We start from the raw sequence: 24,348 nt of genomic DNA, 5'->3' as shown, positions 1-24,348 counted from the left end.
TGTCTGCGGAGTAAATATAAGCTGGGGGGGGGGCTTGACTTGTAAGCAGTCAGGGTCGACCGGCGTTTCCGCCAGCTCCAATGTTAGGAGCGCAGCGCTCTCAACAAATCCTAAGCAGTTCACTTCAAGTCGGTGTTGGAGCAGGACTCTGGGCAAAGGGCGTGGAAAGAAAAGAAACCGAGAAAAAACCAACAGAATATTCCCTCCTAGATGGGGAAACGGGCGGGGCGGGGGGGCGGCGTCAGGACAACAGGGCCTTCCCTCAGTCACTGCTGTCGTCTTCGTCGTCATCGTCCGACATGTTGTTGAACTTTGACCCCAGCCGGCTGATGGAGTCCGAGCGCGGTGCGAGGCCCCCCGAGGTCAGTTGCACGAAGCAGAACTCGCAGACGCGCACGGGCTTGGAGGACTGGCTCGGCAGGAGGAACTTCTTCTCCGAGCACGGGCCGCACACCACGAAGCCGCACTTCCGGCAGTGGTGCCGGCGGCTGACCGGCGTGAACTTGACTTTCTGGCAGCGCATGCAGACCGTGGCCTCCGAGTCGGGCACCCAGACGGCCGCGTGCTCGCCGGTCGGCGACTTCCCGCTCTTCTCCAGGAGGTCGCCGACGCACTTCCCGATGTGGTTCATCCACTCGGACTTCTCGGTGGCCGTGGCGGCGTAGACGGCAAAGGACTTGGTGGGCGTCTTGATGAGCCAGCCGTTGCGCAGGTCGCCCTCGTCCGGCACCGTGTCTATGGTGACGCTCTCCAGCGGGATGATGTGCTGCTTGTTGTATTTCTTCTTCTGGATCACGATGTTGCCGTAGACGAGGATGTCGTTGAAGAGGAAGAACTGCCGCGCCTTGGGTTTCTTGCGGCAGAGCTTGGTGAGGACGCCTTCGCCGATCAGCACGCGGCCCGGGATGGCGAGCGGCTGGCCCGCCGCGCCGAAGCAGCCCTCCACCACCCCGATGCGCTTGGAGTTGGCCTCGCTGTTCGCAAGCCGATCCACCATCTTGACCTCAGCTGGAGGAGAGAGGGGGAAAGCAGAGAGGGGGGTCAGGGGGTCAGGGCTGTGCTGCGTTTACCTTTCAAACCCTGCAAACTGCACACATCGGTTAGTCAGCAGATATTAATAGACCTGAAACTGTGAAGTCACTGGTACACTGGCTAACTCTGCCAATTCACCCAATCTAGGATCCATCAGGGTTTTTTTCAGCTCAATTCAAGATTTATCAGTCACAGAGTTACTTTTTTATTTTAATTTTTTTCCAGAGAAAACTGTCAAACAGAAAACATCAAAAGTTAAACAGCATGTATAGGGCAAGGGGCATGGCCTAAAATTTGAATGAATGAATTTTGGATGTTATATCATGGCATATTTCCTGAATCCCCTGGGGATTAATAAATCCCCATATCTAATATGATCTTTCGCATCATTTGCATAGAACCTTCTTTGAAAGCGGTATCCTGGACTATGGGCTGGATACTATTATGAGTTAATCATGGGATGACGTAAGTTCCCTACACTGTTGTTCCCATAGAATATTGGGACTAATTAACATTGAACTTAAGAATATTAACCATTTTATTCAACACAACTAAATTCTGAATATCATTCATATTTACAAGTAAATATGTATGCTTCCGCCCCTGACAATGAGGGAAATGTAATATTGAGAATGTGGAGGCACATTGTTACGATTAAGAAGCATTAGCTTACAACCCCGGCTTGCGACCTCTCACACACCTGCAACAGTCAGACAGGATAGCTAACCTACAGCCTCAAAGCCTCAAAGTGCTACCGTGCAAAGTTGCGCCGATTAGCCCGCTTGCTCTCGGTTAAGGCTTGAGTTTCCACCAGCGGCGGAGTTGGAACCAGCACCAGGAAGTCCAGGAGAACTACAGTGACGACAACAAACAAGGCGATGCACCAGCGACGTAAGTCGACTGCGTATGCGACAGTTGTTATCATTTCCGTAGATATAAGCACCCCCAGTCCTGTCATTCTCATCACATTGCAAGTGAGCTACTAGGGCTAACTATATACAGTATACAAATTGATGTCATTAGGATATACCCCCTGAAATGCATCATCTCGTAAAGTTACCAAACATGTTTACCAACTAGAGATGCACCAATTGCAATATTCTTGACCGATTTGGATTCCTGATTTTTTAAAGAGACTGACCTGCCGATTCCCATTTTGGCCGATTCCAACTTTTATTCAATTGTATGTTCATAATGAAACCTTGACTATTAGGTGTCTTTTACATTATCATCTGCTTATTTTGAGTTGATTTCCGTCATTGGCAAAATCAAATTCTCATCATTTGGTCTCTATTTGGGTATATCTGCTGTACATCAATGACAAACGCATTGTGTGATCTGATCACGTTCAAGGGATAGGACAGCTGTGTATATGGAATACCACTGCAATTTTCAGTTAGGACAATATGGAGATGGAGGGCTGATTTTGACACTGTTTATTATTCTTCATTATTTTACTATGGAACAATAATAGAACATGAAACTGTCCCTGAGTTCCAATAGAATGAAATATGGGACTGTCACCAAGTTTCAGTATAATGCAACCTGAAACTCACTGAATTTTAGTAGGACACAACATATAACTAGCATGGAAATGTCCAGTTCAAACTTCAAATTAAAGTTTCTTTCAGTTGAAGTGCAAATATACATTCCTATTATATTTATACGGTACTTGCCATTCCAAAATAAAATGCAATCATTACAAAAAAAAAATATATATAATAATAATAAATGGCCGTCTCTTCTCACGCTCATTGACTGGAAGTCCTCCCTCGCTCACCGTGCATTAAACCAACTGAATAAAATCGAACGACTCGTTTTATGTGACTCGTCAAGAATAGAGTCTCAAAAAACTGTCGAACCTTTCATCACGAGCGGAGCTTGTGCACTTCGAACCAGAGCACACGCTGCCATGGATACGCAGTTTGTACAATTTTCTAATATTGACAGTCGATGGATAGATCATTTACCTAATCTTCTTTATTTGCCTTGAAGTACCTCCAAACAGCAGTCATTTTCATTCACTCGCTCTCTTTTTCTTTGCTAATTACGCAACCACGTTGCATTACGTTGGTATCAGGTTTGAGTATCGGAGCTTTTTTACGAGTGTGAGTTACGTGAGCACTGTATCGGGGCGTGTAAATTTGACCAGCACAGAATCAGATAAATTGGAATCTGATCTGACACTGATCGGCCAGTCACAGGTCATTTTTTTGAATTGATTGTTTTCCGCAATTAAATTACAATAATATATTTTTTGCATAGTTTCGGCTGCCATTTCTTACCTGCGTATTTTGACGGCGGATTGCGTGGCAATTCTTGGTCAATTCTTGCCACACAAAATGTGTGCAGGTCGGCAGGTCTCCCATACATTGACTTATTTGTGACGGCCAGCCACAATATCAACATTGACCGCCACATATTGATTCTCTATCATTTTCTTTTTTTATGATTTAAAATGGGTAAAATGTTAATACATTGTCGAGCTGTGCACAGCGCTTTCTCTCTCTCACACTACCTTGTGTCTTGTTATTTTATGTTTCCCCCAATATTCACAACACGGCGAGTGAAAATGGGTGAAAGAAGCTGAAAAATTAGAAAATGCTGTGGAGCCTGTCTCATGTGAAGTCAGTATTAGGATGTTAACCTAACACACATCGGATGTGACGTCTGTGCACACAATAAAAACCAATCATAGAATACTTACGTCATTCACCTTCCGCGCAGCGCGTTTTGGTTACGGTTATGACACGTTGGCCGAAAATACAGGAATAGAAGTGGTCCAAAACCGTTCCATGCCAAACCCTGCGTAGTGGAACTGCAATCGTAACCATAACTAATCGTACTGAGAACCATTCTGCCTAACTGTGGAAAAGGGGCTTAAGTCCATGTTTGAAGCTTAGCATGCTCCATTGACAACAGTGGAAAACCCATTTGGAAAACCCTTTTCCTGCTAAAATTCCCTCTACTATTCATCAAAACAAATGAGGCCGGCTAGAAAATAAACGCAAAAAAAAACCATCAAAGAAAACAAAAAAAAATCATTGGTTGTCGGGGGTGAGCAAAGAGCATGGCGGCCCCGTTTAACTGAAGAACTCTTTCAGTACATTAATTAAATGCAGCAGATTTGGTTTTGCCGGGGGGGCATTATGAATCCTAAATCCTAACCTAATGTTCGTGCTCAGGAAGGCTACACTCACTCAATTGGAGTGTCAGTACTAGGGCTGGGCAAATATAATATAATATTGATATTGTGATATCAGACTAGATACCATCTATGAGTTTGGTTGGATTGATTTTGGATTTGGTATGGATCGGAATATTGGGATATGGTTAACTGTCATCTAACTATTAACACAAATATGTAGCCTAACCTTGACTTAAAATATCCCAAACTCCACGGAATAGATTCACTACTTGAACAGTTAAATAACTGTTTACAATACAGTACTACATTTAAGTTGTGTATATTCTTTTTTTGAAGGTGTCATTTAATATATAAAGCACAAAATTTATTAACAACATTTGTTAATAAGTGCAATCGGACATCAACGACACATTCAAATTTTTGTGTTTAATTAAAGCACAGATTTTCTTATGTCATCGCAGTGACCCAGATGCCGGCAGAGAGGTAAGCATCAGCAGAGGCTTCTGGGCTTTTCTCACAGCACACTGGGAGAGGTCAAGGGTCACAGACGATGGGGATAGCAGGGCTGCTGATGATTCATCATGCGCCCATGGCAGGAGTCAGAGAGCTACGACCCTGACCGCTACGAAGTGGGGTGATGTTGGAGCACACACACAATTTATATTCACCACATGTAGGCCCAGAGATGCACACGTCATTTGAGGACTTAATCCGTCAGTGATGCCAGTTACCCCATTTATCCACTCCACCAGTCAGTCTGGCAGCAAGCCAGGGATTTCAGGGTATTTTTCTTTTAGTTATAAATGTAGCTGGTAAAAGAATTTAAGGGGAATGGTGAGTTTTGGGATTGAGCGGCCGCTGAGGGTTTTAAGATCCTGCGTTGTTCTAGCACCATGGCAGCAAAGCTGATGTTAATTGGGAAGCAGATGCCAGTCCTGCCGGGGTCGAGCTCCGCAGTGATGCGCACTCTAATAACTCAACAAAGAGACGACCAGAGCTGTTGCTTTGCTGGCATATTAACCCCAGTTAGGGAGAGGGAGGCTCCACATACACTATCCCCAAACAATGCACATGCAAAGCATATGTAACAAAGTCAGGGAGAAAATGGAGGGGGGGAGGCTCTATGTACATACACAAAAAAAACAAAACAGGTACATCCAAAGTGAGATGGACCAGGCTTTCCAACCCTGCAAAATACTAGAAAATTATTTTGCTGCTGGTAATAAGCAGTGAACATTTATTTGGTTTAGTGCTGTTACAAGGTGTTTTGGTATTCCATTATTCTGTGAATTAATTGAGTAAAATGCTAAAAAAGTCAATTAAATTTAAAACTTTTAACTATTGCACTAATATACTGTATGATATTACTATCTAATGCAAAACCAACCAGTGTTTGCCGTTTATGCACCTAGCAGCTGCGGTTTAGCGCTATTGAAATGAACTTTTTTATTTTCATAACTTTTTTTTTAACAAGAGGAGAGGGCTCCGTCTTATTCGTCTTATAACCTTGGAAACTACTGTTATATTATTTTGCACTATGGACGCTCCGTATCCAGGTCAATTTACACATCTGTGAGTAAAACATATAAGCACAAAGATTATGACAACAAGCACAGCTTGAAGCATCAGGGAATCAGGATTATCATTCACAGAGGGAAAACATTCCCGAAATGTCAGGTGAGTATCCCTGCGCGCAGAATGCTGTTAGCATGGTACCGGCAAGTAGACAGTCAACATAAAGCTTGTTATAACCTGAAACTACCAACACAGACAAGTGCAGGCTGTGGGGGAGTAGTGCAAGCAGGTGCTAAACGTAAGTTGCTTGCCGGCTACAAGTGTAAACACACAGTAGCACTTGGAGCGCTTCCAGGTCTGTAGTTGCACGAGACTAGGACCCTTGGTGGCTGTGATACCCCTGTGGCGTATTAACTGCCAAAAGCTTCCAAAGACACAAAAGTATTTCGGATAGCTGCTTATCATAATAATAATTAAAAATATAGCTGCAGGAAGCAATACACCGGGTCCAGTTTAGTCGCGTTGGGTGCGTTTTACAGTTTCTGGGTTCTCTGAAGGGCACCACACTTTTACGAGTTTACTTGACCGTAGCATGGGCTCCCCCCGGTCTGTCCCCTCCTGGATGCACGTCTCGCGGAGCAACCACTATGCGGTCTACACAGCGCAACCCTCCTGTCTTTAAAGCAACCGTTCATGTTTGCCTGTAAACCAGAACTTCTCATGGTTAGAATTCACCGTTGTCTGTGGAAATCGAGCTGCACTCTTAGTGATGGGTGGCCATTTGCTGCCCCGTCGGGCATGTCATCTATTTGTTGAGTGCTGCCTTTACAGGGAGATCGATAATATCGCGCTATAGTGCACATTCTATCAGTTCTGTGGCTCATACATGCATCCAAAGTTGTTTTCTCAGCCAAATCTTAAATCACACCACTGGCTACAACTGATCGGGCGGGTCGATCGCAGAAAAAAAAAGACTGGTAAGGTAGGTAGGTTAGAAAGGTAAAAACAGAAATAAAAAACAAGCATCTAAAATAAAAATACTATTTCTATTTGTTTTGTTTGGGGAAACGGGGAACGCGGACAGCTCTGCCGGCTCCCGTCTAAGAGTATTTACTATTTCTTTATTTTTTTGTAAATTAAAACAAGACAGAATAATAGGATGATTCTATGACATATTTGCTAAATACGATCTAGAAACGTCTCACTTTGGTAATAACATTTAGAGCCAAGCATGGTGGTTTGTATGTCACACCGGTCACACCGGTCACACCAGTCACCCCCCCCCACGCAGTGCAAATTTAAATCGCGGAAAAACAATTTCTACTGAAGACTTATTACAGAACAGTACAACCAAACAAATTTCCCTATTTACAAAGATAAAGCCATACAAGCTAACAAAACCTAAAAATAAATAAATAAATAAGCTACCCACTATACTGTTTCCACACCAAAATTAGTGGGTTGACCTGAGATTTTTAAACCCAGGTCAACCCGCTAAAAATAGGCGATTTACACCTTTCCCCATTGCCAGGAGAAATGCCGTTTTTTTTTCCTGGTGCCTCAGGTTCGATGTCACGAACACGTCGGAAAACAGACGTATCATTGTTCCAGTGTGATTGGGAAGAAAACAGGAGAGGAGACAGCAACCTAAACAAACAACATCAAACTGTAAACTTGAAAAAAAATCAAATAAAAAGTCTTTTGAGCCGTTCAAAAAAAAAAAAAAAAAACAACAAAAAAAACAAAACAAAACATCGGATCGTTCATGAACGACCCAACACTACAGTAGCAGCATGGAGCACCCCATGCTGCGGGTGTGCAAGTGTGCACCAGCCGGTGCGAGCACCGGTCCTTCGGCGGCAGGGAGCCGGGACTGGCTTGGGGCAATGCTGGAATGACTTGAAGCCCGGCAGGGAGCGTGGGGGTTCTCGGCTGTGCTCCCCACACTCAAAACATTTCATGGCCCCCCATGTGGAAAGAAAAAGTCAATAACTTCTAATTTTGCATTCTAACTCTAATATGAAATGATGAACACAGATATTCCAGTCTATTTATGTGCCAGGGTCTGGAATTTCAACGCATGTCGCATCGCGCAGGTAAAGGGGTCAAAATTAGCAGGTGGACCCGGGTGTCCTGTTCACATCAGAGCCGACCGGAGGTGGAGCCGATTAAAACCCGGGTCTATTGCCAGGTAATCTGACCAGAGACTGAGATCCGGGTTTTTCCTTTCCCACTGGTGACAAATACCGAATGTTAGCGTGTGTTACTGGGTGATTAGTGTAGTGGGAAAGGGTTACCATTTGCTATTATGGGTTTATTGGTGTGTCACTACTGAAGACTTGTAAAATGACTTAATTTGATTGCTCCTTTGACACTATCAAAATCTGTAAAACCCCCCCAAAAAATTGTGTCATGTTATTTTGTAAGTTACTCGTAAATTGCTTGTTTGCCTATTTTGGATGCATTTTAATTCTGATAAAAGTATATATATATATATATATATATATATATATATATATATATATAAAAGAGGCTTGGGCTGGAGCTGCGAGTTCCGCAGCAACAAACATCAAAAAGAGTCGTGATAAGATGTTGGATAGTGATCCTGCCTGAAAGGAAAAACAGAGTTGTCCCCCTCAACATATCATTGTAAACATAACAATAACATTTTAAATAATCGTGGCTCTGGGCTGCGATCGCTATGTTCCCATGACCCGAAACGAGTAGTCTGTCAGGTACTTAACAGAAGAGTCTACTAGTCAATATACCGGTAGGTAAGTAATGGATGGGATCCATTGACCAGAAACTTAAAGGCTTGGGATTTGGAATCAATATTGGTAGTGAAAAAGTCGGTAGTACTAGGGGCTCTACATCATAATTGAAAAAACATTGTGGATAGTTTTACGTTGCAGCACTGATCAGTGGACCAGGAAAAACAAAGCTTTAGATCATTAACAATTCTAGGGCAGTACCCGACTCTGAATTTTATCAGTCGCGTCGGATTTGGCAGTAAAATGTGAATAATCGACTATTCGCCAAGCGGGGCAGGGCCGGGCTGACGACGGCCACACTAGCAATGACGTGTCCGCAATCAGTGCGACAAAACAGTGCATTTTTATTTTAGATGTAATTTAATGTCTCCTGATGGAACAAAACAAGTGCGTATGGAACGAAACCGTACTTAATGGGGACACATCTCCATGACTCTCAGCGCACAGAAAGTGATCTGAATCCACGAGTCGTGCCCTGTTCCTCCGTGCCCTGTCCCCACACTGTTTTCAGTTGTTTTATTTGGAGGAACGGGGCACGGCAATCGGGGGGCATGGAGAGCCGTGTTGGCATCCGTGTCTGGACGATTCACACATATAAAAATACATTTATTATTCCCCCTATTTATAATTCCCCATTGATATGTTATCACTGCACATTTTGTGAGCTGCTTTGTCAGCTTCGTGAGGTTTTATCCTGTTATTGTAATGCACACTGACTGACAATAAACAAACAAATAAATAAACAAATAAATAAATAGAAAATACAAATTCTTGACTTGAAGAGTCTGAGTCGACTGACGGGTTTCCGGCTGATGTTTCGACTCGTCGACTTTCAAGGGCCCCCTTGTCAAGGGGCTGTCCCTTGCCCCAACGCACACCTCAACTCAGTGATCCATAGCTCTGAGTTGAGGAAATATTTGGACATTATATTCAGAGTGTTAGCAAACAGTACATAAGACAGGTGGGCGGTACAAGTCAGCTAGACCAAGCAGAAATGACAGAAACGGCTGCCAAGGAATGACATAACTGAAATATAAGAATCACTCACACAATGGAAATACCAGCGGAAACATTTAGTGGAGCCACCAATCATTAGCTGGTCTGACAGCTTAAAATAACCACATCAATTACTATGAAGATGTCACAGATTGGCCATCATGCTGATAATGAATGAATTTATGCAGACCTACTCAGTCCAGTGTGGGGAGAGTGGTGCAGTGCGGTGAGAGTGGTACATCATTAAGCATATTCACATGCAAGCCAATTAGGGGAACATGCAACACTGAAATGTTTGGGCAGGATCTCCAAAAAAACTGCAACTAATGTACATGGCGATGGTAAATTACTAATATTATAAGCCGATATCTTAAAGACCCAGAGGCCAATAAGAACTGAGGGGAGTTTTTGATTGGGATTGTAAATGAGTGTTCATAACTGTTTTAAGATCTGTTGGATGCTGGGCATTTGACTAGCCCTCCCTGGTTTCTGGCCCTACCTGGGGCTTGAGATAAAACCCATTATTAATTGATAAGAAGCCCTGTTCTCTATCTCAGCTTTCATAGTCACGTCATTCAGTTCAGAGACATAAAGCAAGAATTCGTAATTAAAATCATCAATATTCTCCATAAATGCTCTGGGAGAAACAAGTGTGAATTTATATAAATGGTAATTATTCACAAACATTTTGTTATGTTGAAGAAATCTATGAAATCTCCTCATCAATAATTCCTTTTTCCAACTCTAATGAAGAGGAACAACTGCTTCCTTCCTCCTTACCTCCTTGATACGTCGGGTCTGGTTTCAGCCAATTTACAAATATCCAGACAGGTCAGGTAGTCTGACTGTATGAACTTTGCTTTGATAGAGGAGATTTGGTGAGACAGGTCACTCCAGCACATGTCCACACTAAGTAGACATCAGGATGCCTCTTCTTTAACTTGTGGTCTCTGGGTCGAGAACCAACATTTCCAAAATGTCAAGTTACCTTTGTTTTTAAGTATCTAAAATTAGGGCAACATCTAACCGCCAGTCAGAGACCGAATGACCACACTGGTGAATAGCGGTAGTTTGAATGTAGCTGTAAAGTTTTGAAGTTTCACAGGTAACCAATAAGCATTCAGATGTTTCACTCAGTTCTGGTCACGAACAACAAATTGCAGGTTAAAACTGAGACCTAGCAACTGAACTGAACCAAACTGCTTATAGGCAAACCCATTTATAGTAGTGGTAGAACATAGTGTTTTCATGCATGGTTTTGTGGCCTGTAGCATGCTCAGCGGCTAACCTTCCAGTTACATCACACAGCCAGCCAGGCCTGGCTGGCAGGGTCTGACTCAGACTGCCGGGGAGAGAGGGACGGTGACAGAGGCCAGGAGCAGAGAAAGAGGGTTTTTGTGGGGCGGGTAAACGGCATCCTCTAAAACAAGGACACCCATTTAGCCTGTGGAAGCAACGCAGGGGCAGATGCTGAAGGGAGTTGGTCTGTGTCATTGTGTGATTCTGTGCTGGGTTACAGGCAAGTGCTGTGCAGGGACAAGTGTCAGGACCACAACATGATACATACGAAACAAAGCACCAAAAGCAAAAGAATCGGGTTCGGTGGGCGAAAAGGTTCGAGCAATGAGCGAGAGGTTCTTGGTACACAGATCTGGGAACCAAATTATGCAGGGACGAGATTGCAAACCTCCAACAGAAAGCGGTCTTTTAGTATTTGTGTCCAGTCATAATAACCCTGGAAATTATTCCCAAACTTCAACTTTTGTGTTGACAATATAACATAATTAACTTATGGCAAATTGTTTTGATTTAAGAGCATCCGTGGTGGGTAAATAGTGAGTGGAATTTAAGTTTTTGAATGGTGCTTGTTTTGCTTTTTCATCTACCATAGTATAAAATATATATCACAACCAAGAATTGCAGCATTTGCATATTAATCTGCACATCATGGCGACAAACATTCATCAATAGCAATATTCTGAGTAGAAGGAAAAAATATATTTGATGTCTCTGTACTTTGCTGTCGTAGCTGTAAAATGTATTTTCTTTGATGTTATAAGCTTCAGGACAGAAATTGGGATGGTTCTGTGGATGACTGATAGCTTTGCTGTCACAGCTCCAAATTGTCATTCACAGAACGCACAAACACTTACACTAGTACCTTGGAGCTGCCTAATAGGAGCAGCCAAGTAAAGCAACAGATGGACAATATAGCATGAAAGCATTGTGCTTCATGGTACCGTCAGATAACGATTTGGCTGTCAGAGAGAATCTTTATTTTTATTTATTTTTTAATAGTGACTGATGTCTTCGGATTTCAAGCTCACTGAGCGCCCCCAGTGGGCAGAACAATGGGTTTCCTGCAATGGATGCAGACTGAATCCGGTTGCCCTTGCGGGCCAAAGTCCTTCTTTGCCATTCCTTAATTGGCTTTGGTCTAACCTGTACGTCCTGCTACACTACTCTACCTTAGAAGACACAATCCTATAGCGTGACAACAACATCCTGTCGGCTTAAAAATAGGATTACACTGCTGTAATACAAGTCCAGACAGATGACCTGATATAAGATTAATCTGTTTTGGGAAGTGATGGTCTAAGATCTCAAAATGGTGATCAAGAATAGTAAAACAGTGGGTTAATAAAAGGTTGACTTCAAATCAGCTGTCAAAAGGTCAATCTATTTACTTTAAAGTATACTTTTTTGTGACGGCGATAAAAAAGGATGAATTCAGTTTTACACTTATAGCAACTCACCAAGGATAACAGCATAAAAGAAATGGAAAATTCCTCATAAGACAAGACGACCGTATTTCCCAGAATAGTGACCAGGGCCTTATTTACCTGAACTGCAGATGGTACCAGGCCTTTATTGGAAGCCGGCTTACATTAGAGGCAGGCTTTTATATCTAATTCCCTCTGTTTACTAAGTATATTTGATCATATGTATTTATGAATTTTAAATCAAACTTCCGTCTGGGTGCCACACCATGCAAACACGTGTAGGTGAAAAAAGGTGGAAAAAAAGCTAGGTGAAAAAAAGGTGAAAGGTGAAAAAAACGGTGAAAAAAAGAGAGAGCTAGTTGCTACCCTAAAAGTCACTTGTGGTAGGGGAATTATATTTTTCTGAGTCTCCCTTAACGCAATACTTCCTGCTTGGAGTGCGAGAGCACTCAGAGCTGGGCATTTTCCCAAGGAGCCATCTGTGATCGGCTATGCAGCAGTAGGAAATGGAGTAAATTAAATACATGTCAAATAAAAACACAGTTTTTATTTGCTTTGTTTGGGAGTGGAGCGCCACACTGGAACAGCGACGCAGCTGCGATGAGTTTTTCCCCCGGTCTGAATTTGAGCGAGACAGGCTTTATTTGTTTGTGTAGACCACACCTTGGGCATTTGATAGAGGCCCGGTTTTCATTTGACGACCGGTTTATATTTGAACTTGAAATAAGGTATGCATGCAATGCACTAGTTAATATCACTCTGCTAGAGCTGGGCGATATGGATAAATTAATCATGAAATCATAAGGAACATTATATAACATCAATAAATATATAAAATAACACCATCATATGTTCAACCCCTGTGTTAAAATAATTAAACTAACATTCAACTGATTCTGACTCTTCAATAAATTTTTTTATGATCATAGATTTAAACTACAAAACTTGCAAAAAAGTCATGAGGAGCCTGCAATTATCATGGGTTTGTGCAGCAATTGCAGTTAATAGTTGGTATGGTTGCTAAGCTTAACAACCACAACTGCAAGCAAAAGGCCATGGAGATGCAGAACCACAGGGTGGCCTCCCTGTTTTCAGTGCCATGCCTCAGGGCCGATTGTTCATAAAACTGACCCTTACCTCAACCCCAACCTTATTCTACTAAACCCACCCTTAACCTCACCGGACAATTCACACCTAACCAAACCTAAAATATAGATGGAAAAAATACTTTTTCAGTGGTAAATGCGCATTATTATGTCCTGCAAAAACAGTGAGCCCCAGGGAAAAATGCCATTTAAACAGGCTGTTCCTGTCTCTGTGCTGCACATAATTATAACTAGGTATTAGAGGTCTCACGATTCCGATTCAAAATCAATCGAAATGAGCGTCCCAATTCAAATTTTGAAATCACAATCAGGTTCGCTATTCTCCCCGTATTTTTGTGGGTAATACTGTCTGACATGGTCGCCATATTGGGGCAGTCAAGATCCGCTGGTTAACAAATGCAGTGTGCGCCGGTGGGTGCGGGCCCCTCCGCGGAGTGGACTGCGGCTCCAGCTCCGAACTGAATTTCATGAAGTTTGGTTCGGGGTTGGGCGAGCTGCGGTCGGCTCCGCGGAGGGGTCCGCTGCACTGCGTCCCACAACGCACACTTCACCCGCCCACCTGGCACTAGGGCTGCAGGGATGAAATTCAAATAGATTTTGAATATTTAAAAAAAATAACCCAGGACTTTCTTGCTGAGCCAGCAGTTCAATGTACTGTGCTACCGTGCCGTACTTGACCAGAATGATCCTAATTAGTACAGGGCAAGTAGAAACTGAAAAGTGCACTGTGGCACATGGTAATAATCATAGCAATAACAGACTCCACAATAAACGACAATTCACTCCACCAGCCCATTTATACAGAAACCACAGCTTTAGAATAGAAAGTACACTAAAGTGAAAACAAGTTTTCGTCAATTTGTTTTTAAAGTATAAAAGAGATGCGCACACCAAAATAGCTCCTGTTTAAAGGATTTATTTCATGAAATGAACGAAATCCTTTTAAAAACATAAAAATATCAAGACATAGATATAGATAGATATAGATCTTTAAAAATAAAAAAGATGGCGACTATCTGGTGTAACAGAAGTCTGAGGAAGAACCTTGTTCTTGAAACAGCACCCATTTATTATTATTATTTTTAATCGCTTTTATTCAAATTGAAAAAGCCCCATGAAATAACATTTCCAGTCAAATATAATTATTTTTGGTTGACTGAATGTGCGGACGTTCAAACAAAATTGTCCAAATAAGAGTGGGATTGAGAAAAGTGATCTAGCTTCAAATTAAAATAATGTCTAAAAGTACGTCTATATTCTCATATAGTCTCATTCCTAAATATATGAAATTGTGGAAGTTTGTAGCTCTCTAAATGCCATTTCATGGGGGTCTTTCAAGAGATGCAAAAAATTGGATATGTCTTAATCGTTTACTGCCTACATAATCTGTACTGGGAAAAACAGCTAACTGTATATTGCAAGATCAATTTATTTGATCATTTTGTTTTATAGAGTGCCATTGAGCTTCAAAACATGGTTTTCTAGTTTCAAGTTTAAATTCGTGAAAAAAGGAAGGTCAGGCTAGTTTTGACTTTACAAGTAAAAGTAACAGAAACTGACGGAAATGAATCATCATTTGGTCCCACCCAGATGACATCAGCAAACTCCCGAGCAAAACACTGATCAGCATGTGACAAATACCTTTTTCCAGGAGATCTTTTTCCATTATGGGTGACATCAATAGAGAAACAACTCGCAGTCGATAAGAAGTACAAGGAAATGTGAATGTGTGGTAATTCTCAGATCAGTCATGACCAAACTGAGGGTTGAAAAACTATGCGTGAAAAATATCAGTTCTTGATGCTTAATATCATGATCCTAGTAATGTGAATTAATACTTTAATTCATATTACAAGCAGTTCCTTCCAACTCAAAAGTTATGGTATCTGTTTGAACCCTCTTTCCCAAGTGTTTTATACAGTCACCTTCACAACATAATTGGATTTGGGAGATCTTGGGAGAACTTTATTTAGAACGTTTTATTTAGGACCATTATCAAATGCATACTTTTTCACAGAAAGAGATGGCGACAATACATTAAACATGGTATTTAAAACATAACAGCACAATTTGGGAGTCATTTGAGGATTATTTCTGTTTAACACATAAATCTGTAAAATCAGAGGTTCTAATTCAGGTGGACATTCTTTAACATTTGAAGAGCAAAAACTTAAAATATTAAGGCTTTTTTGTTGAAAGGGGATTAAGGTAGTTAATAATAATAATAATAATAATAATAATAATAATAATAATATCTTACTGTAATTTCACATTTCTTCTAGCCTCTGTAGTGTTCTCAGGTGGTAAAAACCACTTCTAAAATTAATATAGAGGAAATACTAACATGTTACAGAGCCATCACCTGTAAAGCTGCAGCAGTCAGACAACCAAGTAGTGTCTATGTATCCTGGATTCACTTCTGCTTTCATTAAGAGGCAGAAGGCCACTACAGCTGCCAGAATCCCTCGCTCAGACATGTTTGACAGCTTTACCGTAGTTCCAAAGACGTCAAGCTGTTGGCCCGACAACACTGACAGTTTGCCGAACCGTTGCAGCCAATGCTCAACTTCCTACTTTTCTAAATCTTTCGAGCCGACTTACGAGCCAATTGTCATCCTTTCAAATAAAATCTTCGCCCTTGTAGGTCAACAATAATGGGTACCTGGTTGCTTCCTTGCATTGTCACAAACCTGCACTAAAGGAGAAATGTCAAAGTTGGAAGTTTTAAAATCACTGTAGAACTAAGGATGAGTTGTGTCTGTCCCGAGTGTCTTTTGAGCATGCAAATCCATTGTTTTCATTGTAGGCGCGCTGGAACACGAGAGCGATGCGGTAGTGGCGCCCACGCGTTCTGACGAGAGATACACCGATTGCAATTTCCTTGCCCGAGTCCCAATTTTAGAGTCTGACCTGTTGATTCCGATTTGATTTTGGCCGTTTCCGATTCTTTCTAAGAACTATAATTGACAACATACAAACATTTTTGGACCTTTTTTTAAATGGAAAATCCAATTGTATGTTCATAATAAATCATTGACTATTAAATAACTTTTTACATTTTCTCCAAAACTGCACCAGGTTACAGGACCTTCTCTCACTCTCACTCAAACAAATCTCAAAATAAAGATAGTGCTCCGGGTACTGGACAGAGCTTTTTTGTACAAATAAAATGCAGCCTTGATCCGGCCTGCCTTCTCACGGCCAGGTCGCAAATGCCCAGCGGCCCAGTACCGGTCCCCAGCCCAGAAGTTGGGACCCTCTGCATTGGGAAAAACAGGATGTAAAGGGAATATATGTTAAAAAAAAAAAAAAAAATTTAAAAAGAGGGGAAAAAAAAAAAAAAAAAGCAAACGCTCTGCCTCTATGCACAGGCGGATTTGCGGAGTGTGAGAGAGGAGTGACGCAAACACTGGCACGGATTTATGGAAGAAATGGGTTATGTATTTTAACGCAACACCAAACTATATCGATATAAACAGTATTGTCTCATCCTATATCTCGTTTGAAATATATCAATATACTAGGGATTAGGGATACAACGGTACACGGTGTATTATCGAACCGTTCGGTGGTACGCCCCCTTCGGTTCAATACGGAAGGAATCACAGTAGAAGTCCAGGGGACGCGTTGGCGCAGAGTACAGGCGCGGTGCAGCGTGCAGTCCACGCTTCCTATTCAATCCACTGTTGGAGCTTCACTGGCCACATCAGCCTTGCGGGGTCCACACAGCATTTCTCTATTTTTGCACAAGAGGTATATTCTGCGCGCAGCTACGTGAGCCTTTTCCGTAGAAACGCAATGTTTTTGCAAAAAGTGCAATCAATCAAGGTGTCCAGTCGGAAAATAACCCCCTGGGATGGCCGTGTCCCTCTTCATTGCGAAAGTCTCCGGTCGCACCAGTAAAGTGTCGGCTCGTCCATGAACAATCCTGTTCTTTTGAACGGCTCTTTTGTATGAATGAAGGGAACTGTCTTGCTGGGTGATGAGCAGTTGGGTTTTTTTTTTTTGTCAAGTTTTACAGTTATATGTTGTGTTGTGTGTTTGAGTTGGCGTCTCCTGCCACCGGCAAATGTTTCTCCCTCCATGTAAGAGATATCCTGTGCTCCAAAATAGTGAAATCAAAACTCACTGTCATTTATCGACAGTACCTGTATTTCCTAAAATGGTGACCGGGGCTTTTATTTACCTCAACTGCCGTCTGGGTGCCGTGCTCCTCAAAATAAAAACATCTAATAGATATATGAGAAAAGATCACTCTAGATCAGAGCTGCAGGTTGTGATTCCCCTCTCACTACCAGCATTCCCCTCTGGCAAAAATAGCATCCGTTTTTCTGTGCTTATTTTGGTGAGTAACTTGAAAGTAGTGTAGGTTAAGGTGTGTTGTTTAAATATTCTCATATTTGTTATTATTTATAATATTCAAGTAAAAGTTACTTGTTGAGAAACAAGTGTTTTTCTTTACAAATCAAGACTCAAAATTTGTATAATGGCATAACTGTCAGCGCTGAAAAAATACACGTGTTTAAATTGAAAATCGGAATCATAGATTTGGAAAATCGTGACACCCTTAAGAACGACTATCCTTCAAATATTTCCCCTGGAGCATATATTTTTGTCAGAGAAACACCTTATACAGGTCGAGAAACTGCTAGCTAACCAATCAATCAGGGTTTCATTCAAGGTTTAATCGCATATCTGATATTCAACGGCCAGTGTGAACTCTGGAAACCATCTGGAGTTTTCCTGTAGAGTATGTGCTACATCACATGACAAGGCTAGGCTGCCCGACTTTCCATTTTTTATTTTTTTATTTTTTTAACTCAGACGTGTTAAACAGCAGTCTTTTAAAGCTGGGCTATCGGGATTGTGGGGATGGCGACAGTGAGGAATGTGCTGGAAACAGGCGAACATCTGTTACCCTCGTTCTAAGCGCTCATAAGCGCAGCAGATTAACCTTTGAGCTACTCCAACGCAGATGAAACAACAGGTTTCAGAAAGTTAGCGACTACCACAGAGAAGTGAATACAGTTGAATGTGGTTGTGATGATTAAGCTTTGATTTATTCATTTGCAGATATTTTCTGAGACATCAGTGTTTCCCATACATTGATTTATTTGCGGCGGACAGCCTCAATATTGACCACCACATTGATTTCTATTTCAAATCTCTCTCTGAAAATAATGGAACCTTAAAAGGTCTCTCTCTTTCAAAACAAAACAAGCAATATGTTGCTATAGTGATGACTCCAATAAAATATATTAAGCTAATTTACTTCTAATTATTTCATGTCTGTTATTAGGGTTCAAACCCTGAAAGGGTAGAACCCTATTGTTTTCTTGCTGCTTTATTAGGGTTTAAACCCCGAAGGGGTAGAACCCTATTGTTTTCTTGGCGCTTTATTATTATTTTTCTTTGTTGTCTTAGGCAGCGCCTCAAATTTCTGTGAGCTGGAACGAGCTAGAAACATTAAACTTGGCCAATTAACTGGAAATGATGTGCAAATGCTCCAGGCCAGATGGTGGTGCTGTAATTACGGCCCAAAACCGCAATTTTGGAAAGACCACGCCCCTAACATCGGCACTCCGATTGATTTAAAACTTGACACACCACCCAAGCTCAATGTTCTCGACAAAAAAAGCCATACAAGTAAGCCATGGTGGATTTTTTGATAATTTGCATAATGTGAAAAACAGTAATGCGAATAGACCTTTGGGATTTTGACAGTATCAACACCTAATTTGACATACAGCGTTGCGGGACTTAAATACACAATTATATTATCAATGAGAAAGACCGTCTGAAAAAATATGGCACATCTTTGCACAGGACAGGAATTCAAATTTTATCAAAAACGCAAGTACATTTTAGCTGCTCTGTGTGTCTTCTGAGGGCTCCCTCTCCATGCATAATGTAGACATTGGAGAGGGAGCGCTTCCACTAAATAAAGCAAATTAAAACATTGTGTTTTTAATTTGGATGTATTTTATTTTACTCGATTCCCTTATTGAATGACACAAAAAAAAGCATTGTGCGTAACCGAAACTCTCCGTCACTCTTACCCACCCCTTTTGAATTTGGATACTTTATTTTGCAACACCTTTGATGACAATGTAAAACCTTGAAGAGGAAGGAAATATCACAAAGATAGTGAGAACTAAATAAGAATACCATGCTGCTGGTCACTTGGAGAGAAGCGAAACTCTCACCCACCGGGAGAAACTACACTGAGACTCCTGTGGCACAAACTTCAATCAGTTTCAGGTCTTAGGGGTGGAGGCATACTTAAAAAGAATAGATGTTTTTGACGAAAAAGACGGGTTCAGAACAAGATAAGAACAAATTGACACAGTGATACGGGTTCTGCGGTGTTTTTTTAGTGCAAGCCCCCGGGGCGAACTGTGTCTCCCCTTGTTGCGATTGGTCCAAATGCTGTTGCGTCATGGAAGGGGACGGACTTCAGCCTCCTTTTCCTGGGTCAACAATAGGCTTGGGCGACATCCAAAATGTGATATTGTGATTGCGATGCAGTCCAGCCCAAATATTGTATCGCGATGCACAAGATTACCAGCTTGTTGACTGGGGGTGGGGGGGTGGGGGAGCAGTGACGGAGAAAGTGTTCCCATTACGCACGGTTACGCACAGCATATTTTTGGTCTCATTCAATTACAATTAATACATCTACAATAAAAACACTATTTATTTTCTTTGAAGAGACCGCGAACCTTTAATGCCAGATCACGGAGAGGAGATCGCAAGTTGCACGTGGGCGTCCACCCGACGTGCATGCGGAAAGGATCTCCCGTTCACCAGTCAGTCAGTGTACATTACAATAACAGGATGAAACAGATAGAGGCCTAGAAAATGCACAGGTATAACATTTCAATGATGAATTATAAATAAGGGGGATCATAAATATATTTTTATATGTGTGAATCATCCGCATCTGGACAGGGACGCGAACACGGCTCTCCGTGCACCCCGATCGCCGTGCCCCCGGTCCTCCAAATAAAGCAACTAAAAACAGTGTGTGGACGGGGCACGGAGGAATGGGGCATGACGCGTAGACTCGATGAGATCATTTTCTGCGCATAACGCATGGAGAGCGGGTGATCGGGGGAGTGAGTCACAGAGAAAGTGTCCCCATTACACACGGTTTCGCTCCATAAGGGGACGTTAGATACAATAACCTACATTTGTAAAAAAAAAAAAAAAAAAACACACTCTTTAGGCACGGTGATCACGGGGAACCCATCCATAAAAATATTGCATATGGTGGCAACTATGGGCCCAAGCCTCGTCAACAATGTTTTTTTCCGGAGCATGCTTTCTATATGCTGTAAATAAATTACATTGTGTGACACATTGTTTGAGTTTGATTTCACAATTTTTTTCATTTGTCTTTTTTCATATTAATAAAAAGCAAAGCCACTGCCAACCCCTCTCGCTGTCACATTCATGATTCTTTCACCGTCTGTTTTTTTTTCCTGTTTCTGGCATATCGCTCTGGAAATAGGTGCCACGGAATCTGCACCCCCCTAGTGGTACGGAATCGCATATGAAGAAGTAGACCGTTCGTATTGAGTATTCTGCTGACAAGTGTTCTGGGACATGTTCCCCGGTGGTTCTCACGTCTTTCGTTCTCACATCTTTTTAAGTGCGCCTTGATTTATGACTCCATTTAGACGAAACACCCACCAGTGAGACCTTGGTAAACATGTGTGTTTAAGCTGTGAGCATCAAGGTAAACACGCACCATGCCAGTGAGAGGAGTTAGCCTATATTTACACGTAATCTGTGTCCATTTATACACAGGGGACCTACTGGATTAGATAATGGGTGTTGGATTACAGGTACCTACAGTGTCTTCCAGTGCTGGTGAAGACCATTCAAGTAGCTTGGTGGTTTGCCTAACAGGTGGATCATTTTCACTGGCCTCACCCAGCCCATCTCTGGTAGAACTGGTTTCACAATGCAGACGCGCCGTCAAACAAGATAAGCAACGAGAGATTTGCCAGGGGAAGATTTGTTCAAATTCACGGGCCACAGCGGTTGTTCAGAGAAAACTTAAGTCCAATTTACCGCCAGTTTTAAGTCCAATTTACCGCCACTTTGCTGGTGCGTGAAAGTAATTTCTTGCCGTGGTTTTCAGGAACCAAAACACATGGTGCTATGCAAAACACACATGACACAACTTTAGCCTTGTGAAAGACCTCCTTCCAGACATACAAACTGAACCTTAGATGTGTGAGCATTTTAACCAAATGCAATATTTAACTTTAGGCTATGACCCAGATGCAGACAGTGGGACAGTGTGTTGTTAGACAGCCTTTTTTACGCCTTGTCAAAGGACGCCGCAGAAACCCCGGTAGTGGCCTTCTCTAAATAAGCATATCAATGTTTATTCAAGATCTGTTTAGCGATGGCTGTGAGCCAGCGTACCAAACAAGGTTACAAGAATTTTGTCCACCAGGTAGTTCGCGCTCCACGTGCCGGGGTAATGAACTAAGTGTGTTGGATCAAATTAAGATATGGCTGCTCTTCGTAATCAGTGCTTCATTATCTAAAACAACTCGTCTAAAGCGATTCAAACGAAAACTAGTGGTTATAGTGACCGGTCTGTCTGGTGTGTTGTGGTAAGAGAGGACCTGTCATATCAATGGAATACAGTACGTCCAAAATAATATTCCACACCTCAGCATATTCAATTTTATCTTTCATTGACTACATTTTAACCAATACATCTGATTGACAGTTTAAGAAGAGAAACTCCCCAGGACGTTAAGAGGACAGCGTACTGATACTGTAATGTTTCTTATTACAATAAGAATAATAAGAAATTCTAATTGTACCAAGGCGGTCAACAATGAAATATTGTTATTCAATATAATAAACATGAAGAGTTTGTCTCCTCGAGTCAGAAAATTAACAACATCAACGGTTTCCCAGGTAAGTGGCAGGTAATACGTTACAAGCCTTCAATGAGCGTTCCGTGAACAGGTTGTCCAAATACCCTGGAAATAACTTTGAAACAGGTAAGTTTCCACACTCTTCTGAAAACATACAAAAGGACCAACGTCGACTTCACGCTCACAACCCAAAACCACTGTGGAGTATAGATGATGTCATATATACTGTAGAGCCAACTACTAAATAGCGCTAATATTTTCACGAGTTCCAAAGTACACTCCCTGCGACAATCCGTATGTGGCCAATAGGGAACTAAATGCCTTTTAAAAGTTGATAAAGTCCACCGAAAGACAACATTTAGGACATGTCTGCCCACTACCGACGATTTTAACCGGGTTTACGTGTTAACGTTGACATTTATCCGACACGCCTTTCCTCCGCTGCACTTTGTGAAGTGTCAGCGCTAGTACAGCTAGCTCCAGGCTAGTCCCATTCCCCTCTGCGGAGCCCGTTAGCATGAATGGAAAAAGTAGCCCGCTACTGCTAGCCGCAGCACACGCCGAGACCGGACAGTGTTGATCCGGGAGAACACATACCCGACGGCCCCTCGGTTCCCCAGCAACTTGTTCCAAGTACTTCCAAACGTCCGGAGTATCCCAGGAGCAATGTGCCCTCGCCTTTCCCAACCTTGCCGCGGCGTCCCGCGACCGCGGGTCCCAACTTGCCTGCTGAGCGAACACTAACAAACAATATGGCTCCGCGGAGGAGAGGCCTTTCAAAGCTGGATCAGGAGGAAGGGAGAGGGTGGAGGGAGGGAGGAAACAGGACGGGGCATGGAGCGCTGCACCCCAGGCAGGATAGGTTATACTGTAAATACTTTATATAATTATCTACAACAAATATCCTGTAAAAACTATATGTATACTGTAAATACTTATATACTGTATATACTTATATACTGTATATACAGCATATACTGTAAGTATACGGTATATATACTGTAAATACTTGTTATTTGTTGATATTTGTTTAATTTACTTTTTTTTGGTTTATTGCATATTGCCAAATTGTTTTATATTTTCGGTTTTTTGCTTACAACTCAACTTCGCAATGATACAATATTCTGTCCGTCCGTCCGTCTATCTATCTATCTATCTATCTATCTATCTATCTATCTATCTATCTATCTATCTATCTATCTATCTATCTATCTGTCTGTCTGTCTGTCTGTGTATCTATCTATCTATCTATCTATCTATCTATCTATCTATGTCTGTCCGTTCGTCTGCTAGTATTATAGATGTTAGCAAAGATTTTCGATCCGAACAATGACTTCAATTAATTGCGATTCCATTTTGCACTTGAAGGGTGTTTTTTAACCAGTAGCAGCTTTCAGTAATGGTGGTAATGTTAGAACTGTGAACAAATACTGTATGACCATGTAAACTTCATGACTGTTATCGGCCTAGTTTCTTTACTTCTTTACAAATGACCCAACAATGAGTTCCATTTGGGTCAAGTTGTTTAATCAGGGAAGGGGTAAGGGTTTATCCGATGTGCGTTGATGGTTTTTACTTGCCTTTCATTGGGAGGATCCAGAAGAACAATGCGGCTCATTATGCCATGTCTCATTGTCTGAGAGGATCAATGAAGGACAATCATTCTCACTAATACAATCACAACAACACTTTGATAACTGATGACGTTTCACAGTCTGAGAATATTTTATATTTTGCTGTCAACAGACCAGACTAGAGAATTTCTTGATGAACAATGTTTTAATTAACTGTTTGGAGTTAAATAAAAAACTGTTTCCGTGAGCACAAACGCTGTCAGCTTTGGTACAAAACGATACAATAATAGAATGAAAAGAGAATGGAGAACAGAGAATGTTAAAAACAAAAGTCTGTTAGCGGCTCGGCAGCACATACAGTAGGCGAACTGGACAAGAGTCCTTTAGGTTATATTGTAGTTGGTAAATATCTCCGACTGTATTCAAGATTCAAGATTCAAGATTCAAGAGGTTTATTCGTCACATACATATACATACTTTCATACATATATGCATCCGGTGATAACACACAATATGTCCTAGGAAAATTTCTTTCTACTAGACCAACTAACTTGATTCCTAAAACGTAATACAGTAA

The 24,348-nt window shown here is 41.7% G+C and overlaps 1 protein-coding gene across 1 annotated transcript; it reads right to left on the bottom strand.

Moving 5' to 3' along the window:
- Window positions 1-22,927, bottom strand: plekhf2 (pleckstrin homology domain containing, family F (with FYVE domain) member 2). The gene is made up of 2 exons (XM_080006213.1): window positions 22,795-22,927; window positions 1-1,008 (listed from the first exon to the last, which is right to left on the bottom strand). Exon 2 carries the CDS (start codon window positions 995-997, stop codon window positions 263-265), a length of 735 nt encoding a protein of 244 aa, XP_079862339.1. The 5' UTR covers window positions 998-1,008; window positions 22,795-22,927; the 3' UTR covers window positions 1-262.
- Between the last annotated feature and the right edge of the window lie 1,421 nt (window positions 22,928-24,348).

Source organism: Zeus faber (genome assembly GCF_960531495.2).
Source record: "Zeus faber genome assembly, chromosome: 8".
NCBI lineage: Eukaryota > Metazoa > Chordata > Actinopteri > Zeiformes > Zeidae > Zeus > Zeus faber.
The sequence above is the reverse complement of the archived record's forward strand: the minus strand, read 5'-3'. Positions and strand labels throughout refer to the sequence as shown.

Excerpts from the sequence above, each read along its gene's own strand:
- plekhf2 (XM_080006213.1), bottom strand. The coding sequence starts at position 997 with ATGGTGGATCGGCTTGCGAACAGCGAGGCCAACTCCAAGCGCATCGGG.